Source organism: Hemicordylus capensis, chromosome 4 (assembly GCF_027244095.1).
Source record: "Hemicordylus capensis ecotype Gifberg chromosome 4, rHemCap1.1.pri, whole genome shotgun sequence".
Lineage (NCBI taxonomy): Eukaryota > Metazoa > Chordata > Lepidosauria > Squamata > Cordylidae > Hemicordylus > Hemicordylus capensis.
The window spans coordinates 19,335,793-19,346,912 of record NC_069660.1 but is presented as its reverse complement, the minus strand read 5'-3'; the positions used below and the strand labels follow the sequence as shown (position 1 = coordinate 19,346,912).

General features: G+C 43.6%; 1 protein-coding gene across 2 annotated transcripts; it reads right to left on the bottom strand.

The window, feature by feature from the left end:
* Window positions 1-125: 125 nt before the first annotated feature.
* On the bottom strand, window positions 126-4,350 carry ATP5F1E (ATP synthase F1 subunit epsilon). 2 transcript variants are annotated; one of them, XM_053246918.1, is made up of 3 exons: window positions 4,191-4,350; window positions 1,985-2,115; window positions 126-251 (listed from the first exon to the last, which is right to left on the bottom strand). In XM_053246918.1, the coding sequence occupies exons 1-2, from the start codon at window positions 4,220-4,222 to the stop codon at window positions 1,992-1,994; spliced, it is 156 nt and encodes a 51-aa protein (XP_053102893.1). In that variant the 5' UTR covers window positions 4,223-4,350; the 3' UTR covers window positions 126-251; window positions 1,985-1,991. The 2 variants fall into 2 exon arrangements, with proteins under 2 accessions (XP_053102893.1, XP_053102894.1); XM_053246919.1 differs by having other exon boundaries at window positions 1,989-2,115.
* Between the last annotated feature and the right edge of the window lie 6,770 nt (window positions 4,351-11,120).

Below are 11,120 nucleotides of genomic sequence, written 5' to 3'. Positions count from 1 at the left end.
TGACCACAGAGCCCTGTGGTTGTCTTTGGTAGAATATAGGAGGAAAAACCCAATTTGGGATGAAACTGCTTTTTAGTCCCCGCAAATGAATTATTCTTGCTCAAAATAAAATTCACTACAAGCACTTTCAAGAAGTTTCATTTATTAGTGCGTTGATTTACACATATGCAGAGATTCTACAGCACAGGAAGCAGTTATGTTGTACATAAGAAGCTCCACGAGACTTCACACTGCCCTTTATATCTCAGATCCTGTAAGACAATTAAGATAAATAGTGCCGTGTTACAATACATGGCTCAAAATATACAGTCCAAGAGCTAATGTTTAGTTTAGCCCCCACTTTTCAGATCTACAGCTCATAGGGATGACTTATTCCAATGAGTTAAAGGCCTGGTTTAGATGCCACAACAAATCTTGGTTCATTATAATGAGAATGAATGGAAGCAAGTCCCAACTCATACCCTTCTGCATGAGAGAAGACTGAAGCTTCTATCTGCAGTCTGTAACAAAACAGTTCCCTATACAGGAAACTGGTTTGATCAATCCCTATTTAGTTAACAAGCCAGGATGGGGGAGCATACAAGCCTGAAGCCAAGGCCAGCTCGATCTTGTCACAACCAAGGTTTGTTGCAGTGTCCGAACCAGGCCAATACATTACTGTGCAAAATGTTTTTCTCTAAATGTAATTTAGAGTCCCAACACAAATTTCCACCCATGTTTTGCAGCTATCCAAGGACTTTTACCTAGCATTGTTTCAATCATATTGCAAATGACACTACAGAAACTGGTTTCCTGTCAGAAAGCCAGCAAGTTTACAAACAAGACAGTTATAATGAGCACAGATGTTAGGTCCAACAGCAGAAGAATCTCATTCGGCACCCATGGTCACAAGTTCCTAGGAGTATTGAACAGCAACAATGTCCATTAATTACCAGGATAGAGGTCAAGTAGTTGCAGCCATGCAATGCCATGAAAAACGTGGCATTTTCCCTTTCAAACACAATAGAGCAGCTATAATAAGGGAATCAAGCAAACTTACTTGCAGCACCTTGGCTACTAGGAACAAGATCTGTCTTGACTGTCACATGCCTTAGGGCTGTGATCTCAAACTTAGTGGAGAATGAATCAGAGGAATTTACTCACAGCTGTTTGCTTAGGACTGTACTCTTCAGCACAACAGCTGTAAGAGCAGTTGCACATGACCTTTAGGGACATATGCCTGGCAAGTCAAAGGGCTTTTGAAAGGAAGGGAGATAAGCAAAAGCCATTCCCACACAGCCCAGCAAGGATTCAGCACAACTAGGCTCCAGCCACTCTGCAAGGGCAGAGCCCTTCTTCCACACTCATAGTGCTACATATCATAGCGATATCAGCTGCTATCCGTCATTTGCAACAGTTATCCTTTGCATCCAAAAGGTCCCAAGTACAACCACTAGTATATCTAGATCTCTGGTAGCAGGGCTGAGAAATACCTCTGCCTGAGATCTCCGAAAGCTGCAGCCAGTGCAAGTAGAATACTAGGCTAGCTGAATCAGTGGTCCGACTCAATATCAGGTACCTTAATATGTTCCACTTTCACATGTTTGCTCTTGACTAAATGTCAGGACCTGAGAGTCAGCAGTGGCCATAATACAGACAAGGAACAGGAAAGGACCACATCCGATGCTAGAACCTTTGCTTACTGCATCTGCTACAGCAATTCCTATTGCAAAAGAGGTAAGTTAACCAAACTGTGGTGGTACCTTTAGTTGCATAAGAACTGTTGCAACAGAAACAGCAACACTTGTTTACGAGTTTGCACTTAGGTTAGTAAAATGGGCTAAAAAAAATTCTGTCCTTGGAACAGTCAGTTCTCTCTATTTCAATTTGATCTTTAAAGGCTATACAAGTAACTGCCACATTTAACATCAAAGGTAGTAGAAGAGACAGATGCTGAAAAACTATGTACAGCTTTGTTGCAAAAAGGGATACCAGGAACACTTACTTGCCTCTCAGTCCTTTTTGGGTTTAACTATTTTTACATTAGCTCCGGCCGCTCTCTCCGCCTCTGCCTTAAACTGAGGCTTTAGTGCTGCTCTTACTGCCTTGGCACAAATCTGGGAATACCGGATGTAACTGGGAGGAGGAGAAAGAGAAATGAAAGTCACAGGAATATATCTTTTAATCTCCTAGTGTGCCTCTCTATTGAGAGTGATTGTTCCAAACATCCTCAGTTGAATGGCAAGTACTGTGAAAGAACTACTGAGAATGTTTTGGTGCTTAGATTTTTTTTGGAACTTGGTATCTGTGCCTAGCTTTTCTTTGCAGTCATGAGTAGTATACAATTTTGAAAAAACTGAGCACACCACTGCTGTGGTAGCACACCAGAAGAGAAAACTGCACCTTTAGCCAAGTAGGTTGCTAGCTGTCCCACATGTTACTCAGGAGTAAATCATTGCCTTTTAAGATGCAGATTCAACTTTAAACAAACCAGGCAAAAGAGGAAGACAGGATACTGGCACTATACAATACAAAGAAAGAGGCTTGAGATGAGCTTATCAGGGTGGAACCACTCTATGCAGATACCAAATGATATATGATGGGATTGTTAAAGCAAAACTACAGAGAGTGTGCATCATCATCTAAGCTTGAAGCTCATTAATTCCCAATATTCAGGGCAGAGTGAAACACAGAAAATTAGATTAAGAACCTCTTTGGGCCAGAAGAGCTAGCATTTAGGCAAATGCTACAAGGAGCCTGGCACCCACAGGATATACATCTGCAATCACCAAGCCAATTAAACAGAAATGCTTTCCAAAGGACTCCAAAGGAATCTGAGCTCTCTGTGGGAAAGAAAAATGTGTCTATAGTTTATATGTATTCCTACCCACATATAATTTCTAACAGCTGAGAAAGACACCATTAGACTTTTCCACTTAATGTAGAACTTAAAGGGGAAAAAAGATAAAGTAGGTTCTAGTATTGATAAGAAATTAGCTTGACTTGTTTTAAGAACTCAGGATTTTTAAAAAAGACACAGGCCTTTTATTCCTCAACCCTTGCTAACATACTACAACTGAAGACATGCTACACTGAAGACATATCTGTTCACCCAGGTTTTTGATTTATAGTTGTAATATAAATGTTGGTTTTAAGTTACTTTAACATTAATGATTTTAATTGCAAACCACCCAGACACACAAGTTTTGGACAGCATAGACATATGTTAAATAAATAAAATAAACTTGGTCACAAGCTCTTCCAAGCACAGATGTCTCAACCCTTGCAGTCAGGTAACTGCTGCTCAGGAAGGGATTGGGAGATTTCCATATAGTCACAGAAAAACAAAAACCTGCAGGTATCACACAGCTAACATGAAGCAAAAGTTCCATTAGTATATTACCAAAGGGGGCCATCACGTAAAATAGGAATCAAGCTTGTGGACAACAGAAACAGCCAATTGGAGGTGCGCTAGGAATGAAGAACCTGGACCAGAACCATTCACTATTACATACTAAGCAAGCAGTACCATATTAGGATAAAGGTTCCCCTGAGGGAAAGCAGTATAAAAACAGGACAATTTGGGCACTGGTTGCCAGTTCCCCTTAGGAGACCGGTTTCACCTTCACCCAGCTGAAACACACAAAACAGCTGCATTTACTCTGCAAATGTTCTGTTTTAACATTGTTTTAAAAATTTTGCAGTGTTTTAACTTTTTTGCTGTCATTTATTTTAACTGTTTTAATTTTTATTTTGTTTTGTTGTAAACCATCCAGAAACATAAATTTGGGGCAGTATAAAAGTGTGTCAAATAATTAAGTGTCTTTTGGCAAGAAAAAAAACATTGCACATATACGCATTTTAGGGATGTTTCTGACTATTTTCCTTGCGGGTCAAATGGGAAAACCGATCTGGAAGAGCCAGGAGTTAGCCTCACGATGCCTCCACTGTGGCAGTGGCCAGGCCTCAGGGGAGAACAGTGGAATTAACTTTTTCCCTTCATTTAACTCCAACGCTACCCACAGATCCTTGTTTCCAACAGCTAGGAAGGGCATCATCAGGCTTTCCCCCCTTCAGGCCCCTGGATGAGATTCCCTCTCCGGGGCCCGTAAGCAGGAGAGGGTCGTAGAAGGGCCGCAAAGGCTGGGCTCCTGAGAAGACCTCGTGCCTGCCAGGCAACGGCAGGGCAAGTCCCCACAGCCCACCCGTACCTGAGCCCAGCCTGCCTCCAATACGCCACCATGGCTGCTCGATGGACGGCCGCAGACCGGCCCGCTTTCCCCTCGCCTGAGACCGCAAGGTCGAAGCGTCGCACAGCTTGAGCCCAGCGAGTCTGTTTCCCCTTGAATCCGGAAACGCCGGACGACCCGGAAGCGGAAACCAAGGCGCCCAATCAACAGTGCGCGCCGCCTTGAGCGAAGGAGATCGCCGGCCAATCGCAAGCGAGGCTCTTCAACACGCCGTTCGTTCCTTGGGTCCCGTCCACTGAGAAAAAGGCCAATCCGGAGTGCTCCTGTTGGCTGCCTGGTTTTGGGCTTTTTTTGCTGTAAGAGAAGGCTGGGTGGGCGCGCAGCTCTCTGGCCGGGTGGCGGGGCGTGTGTGCGTCCCAGCAACAGTTGCCTTATGGGGTTTTTGTTTGCTTGTTTGTTTACCTGTCAGGGCTTCTATGGCAGGCAGACATCCTATCAACAGGCCAGTGGAAGCTGCCCCTGTTGAATTTCTTCCTCCTGCCATGCAACTGCCGAAAGCACAAGAGGCCTGTGGGCAGTGGTGTGTGGAAAGGGGAGTGTGTGGTCATTCTTCTTGGCCAGTTTGAAGGCATCCTAATCCCAGGAAGAAGCTGGTTCTGTGCTGCTAAGCCCGCAGGGCAACAGATTTGACCCGTAACAGGAATTCGTAGGTGATTATTGTAGGTCAGTGTGGAGACATACAACTGCCAGCAACAATTATGGAAAGAATGTGGACTTGAGGACAAAGGGCACCTCTGCATGGGCCATTTAGTTGGGAATCAGGTGTACGTCTAACCACACCATGCCATCACACTCTCTAGGCCAGTGATCTCCCACTGTTTTTCAAGTGGGAGCTGCATTGGCAAAAACCCCAAACTTCAATATGAGAGCCTTTCCCCATTTCTCTGAGCACTGCTGTGCTTCCCCCACGTGTCATGGGGATGGGGTTCCTTTAAAATAAATGGAGCCACCATGGAAGGTGTGTATGGAGCTCAGGGAAGTGTAGTGCTCTCTGGGGAAAGCACTTGTCTACCAGTCAAGCACATTATTATTATTATTTATTTATTTATTTATTTATTCAATTTCTATACCGCCCTTCCACTCGTTAATTTATCAGTGCTCTGTGTGTGACTTCCAAAGTGACACAGACTCAAGAGGCAACATTTTCCTTGAAGGAGCACTACCAGTGCTGGACAAAGTGCAGCATTGCACAGTGAGAATGATCATATTTTCATGGTGCTGGGGGGCTGTGTGGGGTACAGTATTTTAGCTTGGGCTGTTTGGATAGACTTAAGAATGAGAGAGCCACACTTACTGTTGATGGGAACCACTATTGGCTCCTGGGCCTTGCAGTGAAGAACAGTGTGTCAGGCAGCATCCATTTCCAGCCTCTGTGGTTCCTTGGCTTCTCTACACGACATGTGATAGGCCTGCATGTGATGCAGTGCAGTTGCAAAGCAGCAATGTTGCTCTGGGACTTCCTCTGCCAGACCTCTGGACTCTTGCCCCCTCCTTTTTGCTCCTAAGGTGGGCTGTATCTCAGGAGTCTTCCACATGTTACATTTTTCCTGTGCAGAAGCACTTCCATGTAGGAAGAATAATGAAATCTCACACTTAAATAATCACTTGGGAAAGAATATGTGTATGTTTCACTGCATACCCAGTCAAATGGTTGCCGGTGTGATCCTAATGTGGGCTTCTTCAATGCATTTTCCTTGACAAAAGAGCTTTCTAAGTCCTGGATTAGCTTTCAAGCTTCTTCTTCTGTGTCATACCTTTCCTGCACTCCTGTTTGAGACTAGTCCACAGCTGAAGTTTGAATTTTTTGCAGGGAAAGCATGCACTTTTTCTTTTTTGAAAATCTAAAGGTGATGGTGAGCACAGAAATCTTTCTGGGCTCAGAGTACCCATAACAGTTGCACATCAGTCTCTGTGTGGACTGGCAGGAAACAACACAGACTGCAGTCCCTATGCATGTGCAGGTACAGGAAGTGCAGAAACTGTGTCCTGATCCCCCAAACTAGAGACATCCTAGGCTGCTTCATGCTTTGTTATGTAATTACGTTTACCACAGATCAACAAACTGGTGTCATGTGGGGGTTTTCTGCAGTAAACACATGATATGTGAAAGGGAAATACACATTTCCCAATGTGTACACTTTGGGGATTAGTGACCAGAATGTGTTCCCACGCGTTTGGAGACATGCATCTCCCTTTTTCACATTTTGTGTTTACTTCAACAAGCTTTGGTGCAACACCAAAGTGGAAATCAGGATTACCACATCAACTGTTAAGTGACCCTGAGTGAATCCTAGGAAGGAATATGGAATCATACCCTCTGTGTAACAAGCCTGTATGAGTGTCCAATGAATAGTGCTTGTAAACTAAAATAAAATCAAACTTTGGAACTTAAATGTTCCTAATCTATGTCTCTTTCCTGTTATCATCTTCTTGCCTTCTCCTTCAGCTCTGTGGACAGATGCTAAGAAGTAAGGAGGCACAGCTCATTAAATACTTAAAAATGAAAAGCCAAACTTTCTGCATGGTGTTTTGATTTTTTATGAGGCATATATGGTATATTGGAGCAATATTTCCCAGCAGATAAAAACAGACAAATACAACTTATTTTTAAACACACAAGATTGTAGATGCCAAGCCTGAGAAGAAGTCAGTTGGATGATACTGTTATAGACACATTGTTGAAGCATAGAGCATCTTTCACAAATCACAGGCTAACAGTCTCAACAAGACTTCTATGAGGAACCAGTCATATCCAGTGGTAAGAAAACGTGATCTAGTTCAGCTAATTCCAGTGGTTCCAACTTCCAAGTAATATTTGAGCTGCAATAACATGTCACAGCGCTTTTTCCAAGTAGGATTGATTTCAGTTGATAACAAATATACTGATATTCAAACCGTTTATCCCTGGTGTTACAAGCCAGACCATTCCCTTGTCAGGCAGATTGCTGGTTAGTATGTGTGCATATCTTAAAACAGTATACTTTTTGGAGTTTTAAAGAGACACAGAGGGAGAGAAAGAGCTGTGAGTTGGCTGAAGGCACCTTAGGGATATAGGGCCTCTCAGTCTCTGGGAAACAACCTGGGGTAACAGATCTGTTGTCTTTTAGGAGTACCTCTGCCGCCACTTATGCTCTACCAGAATATCTGTAAATAAAATCTTCAGTGCTCTCTTATGCAAAGGAATACAAACACTACCCTGGGAACATCTCAGCACTTGAGAGGTAGGGAGCACTTAATGTTTTTGGTTTTTTAACAGTCTGGGTTTTTTGCCTCATCCAGTTCCCCCCTGTATGGCTCACTACTGGTCTAGAATATCATGCTAGCCTCATGGCTGTAACGGCATCATTTGAGATTTAAAGGTGATGTTATTTGAAGTGTTAGCCGTTTTTGTCACTGTTCAGCTTGAGAAATAAAATACAAGGTTTAGGAAATTAAAATTAACAATGACCCCCACCAAAAAAACCACCACAAATAGTTTTCTATAACCACCTAAGGTACCTATAACAAGGCACCTTTATAGATTTGTACAAACTTTTAAAGGTTGCTGTCTTTTTGTGGCTGTGCTCCTGCGCTGTTAACACCAGCATGCAGGTGTGGACATTCAGTCATACAGCTGTTAAATGCCTTGCCAGATAAAAAGTTGAAAACCCTGCTATTATTTCATACCCATGTTGGTGCACATTTTTCAACATACAAACGTTCCAAAGTTTCTCCATAGATGAAACATTCAGGAAATGTCCCCATATTATTCAGAAGCTGTTGATATGAAAATCAATCAAGTTAAATACAAACACAGGTTCCAAAACCAATTTGTAGAGCTCTACAGAGGCTAGAGAGGGAAAACTGGTGAGGATGGTAGGGTCAGATGGTTACAGCAAGTGAAAGTTTCTGAGGAAGTGTGCCTGGAGAAATCTGGAAAAGTGTGATTAACCTGTTCCTCATCTGCTAAAAAGGTGAGATTTGAAATATTCAGGGGTTCTGAAGAGGTGCAAAAAGGAGCATCTTGAATAGACAGACTGGAATTGTGCAAAGATGTGGGAAAGACAAAATCAGAAACATCCAAGGAGCTTGAGGAAGATGAACCAGAGGAATATTGAGATGTTAAGGTGTTAAAATTTGTGAGGTCCAATGAACCAGAGGATGATGAAGAAGCAAGATCAGGAACATTCAGAGAGGATAAAGAGATGGCATGAGGGAGATCCTGTGAGTCTGAAGAGGCAACACTGGAGAGCGCCAGGGAGGATGATGATGTTGGATCAGAAAAATCCAGGGAAGTTGAAGAAGCAAAACTGGAGAGGTCTAAGGAGACTGTCGAGCTGAGACTAGTAACGTGTGGAGAGTCGGAAGAGGCAAGACTAGAGATGTCCAGTGAGATTGAAGAGCTGAGACTGGAACGCTCCCAGGAACCTGAGGAGGCAGAACTGGAGAGGTCCAAGGAAACAGAAGAGGAGATACTGGAAGAGTCCAACAAGGGTGGAGAGGAAGGGCTTGAGAGCTCTGGAGAAGACGAGGAGGCACAACCAGAGAGGCCCAGGGAGGATGAAGCCGTATCACTCGAGCAGTCCAAAGACTCTGATGAGCTGGGGCTGGAGAGCTCAAGAGAATCTGAAAAGGCAAATTTGGGTGCAAATTCCAAGGAGACCAAAGGCTCAGGGCCTGAGTGGTCCAGGGAGGCAGAATAGGCGTGAGCAGAGAGATCCAGGGGGGCAGGAAGTCCAACTTACAAAACAAGATGAATCCACAGCGTTATTTGGTGGTCTTATGACATCTCATGTTGCTTTAAGTTTTTCATTGTTTGACACTTTTTTTTAGCTAAGAAAACATAAAACAAGAACAATTATTTGAAAGCCGTTCAATGTATTATGGAAGTGGAGCAATCTATTCTTCCTCCACAGTTTAATAAGGAAAAATATTTAGAAATTGTACGTTTGTATTTATCGTTAACTGCCTAAACAGCTTTACTATTGAGCAGTACAGAAACATTTACCTATTTATTATTTAGATTTATAAACCACCTGATATGAAGCATCTCCAGGCAGTTTACATAAAAATTCAGAATTTTAAAATATATTCTAGATTAAACATAATGTATAATCAAGAAATAGGAATACAGTAATTGCTATTTCAATCATTGCTATTTCCTAAACTGTCAATCACACAATTTATGTTTTGGTTGTTAGACTTGTAATTGTTTTAAAAGGTCAGGAAAAATAATGGAAAGGAAAATAAGAAGGTGCCTTTTAACGAGTAAGACAATGGTACATCTCGCTTAGTATTGTCTAGCTGGTAATAGCTCTCGAGAGTTTCAGCCCTACTTGAGAGCCAGCAGTGGTTAGAGTGTTGGACTAGGACCGGGGAGACCTGAGTTCAAATCCCCATTCAGCCATGATACTTGCTGGGTGACTCTGGGCCAGTCACATTTCTCTCAGCCTAACCTACTTCACAGGGTTGTTGTGAGGAGAAACTCAACTATGTAGTACACCGCTCTGGGCTCCTTGGAGGAAGAGCGGGATATAAATGTAATAATAAATAAATAAATAATAATAATAATACTTGGATGCCGGGGATTGAACCTGAAACTTTCTATGAGCGAAGCAGATGCTCAACTGTTCAACTATGGCTTCACCCTTAAAGGATAATGAAAAACATTACTAAGGTTTGTTCCCAGATCCTTGAACTGGGACTTAGAAGACCTAGATCCAATCCCTCCTAGACCACAAAGCTCCCAAAGGAAGCTTGGGCCAGTCACTGTCTCTCAGTGACCTAATCTGCCTCACAGGGTTGTTATGAGGACAAATGGAGTGGAATGGGGGAAAACCATATACTAGCTGCTTGGAGGATGGATAGAAACGTAATAAATAAATCATACATCAGTGCAGGGGAAGTTAGGGCTCTTCAGCACCCCACAGGAGATGTTAATATGCCCTAAAACATACTCAGCACTCCCTTGAAGCTATGCGGTGCAGAGGCAGTTTTAGTAGTGGTAGGCAAGCTTTCAAGAAGCTTCCAAGAAGCTTGTCCACTACTGAGGACATCAGTCATGAGTAACTGCTGATAAACTGCAGAGGAACCACAGGCTTCTGTGTAACCCAGTTTGGAAACTAGTGTTCTAAACCAGAGTTTCCCAACCTTTTTTTCTGTAGAGGCGCACACACTTAGATTAGGAAGGGGGGAAAGGAGGGGGGACTCACTTGTTCACTGGGGACATACTGGCTCCCCGGGGACCTCCCCCCACCCCACCCCACCCCGCCCCGCCCCGCCCCGCCCTTTCCAACAGCAAAACTAGCACACCATTCATTCATTCATGCATTCAATCCTCCTGTCCTGGTGCATTATGGGATGAGCCAGCTGCAAAAGCCAGGTGTTTAAACTGAGCAAGCCCAGCTTTGCAGCAACCTGACTGCTTTATGCCTGGGAAGGGGATATCTCCTTCCCTGTGCATTACAGGGCGAGTCAGCTCCAAATGCAGGGAACTTCCTGCTTTTGCAACTGGCTCAGAGCAAGCCAGTGCAGCACACTGCCCAGCGTCCCATGGCACACTAGTGTGCCATGCAATGATGTAGTGCTGCAGGGATGCAGTCCTGATACTTTCCCCTCCAGGGTCTCAATCAGTGTTCCTTCTAACAGGGATTCCCAGATGTTGTTGACTACAACTCCTAGAATCCCCAGCTGCAATGGCTTTTGCTTAGAGATTCTGGGAGTTGTAGTCAGCAACATCTGGTCTCAATCAATTGCTTTCTAAATCAGGGCGGCACATCTCCAACCCTCCAGCTGCTTTTGGACTTCAGCTCCCATAATAGCTAGCCACAGTGGCCAATAGGCATGAATGATGGGAGATGGCCTCCATCTACAGGAGGGCTGAGTTGTCTTGCTGCCTTGTTCTAAACGCAA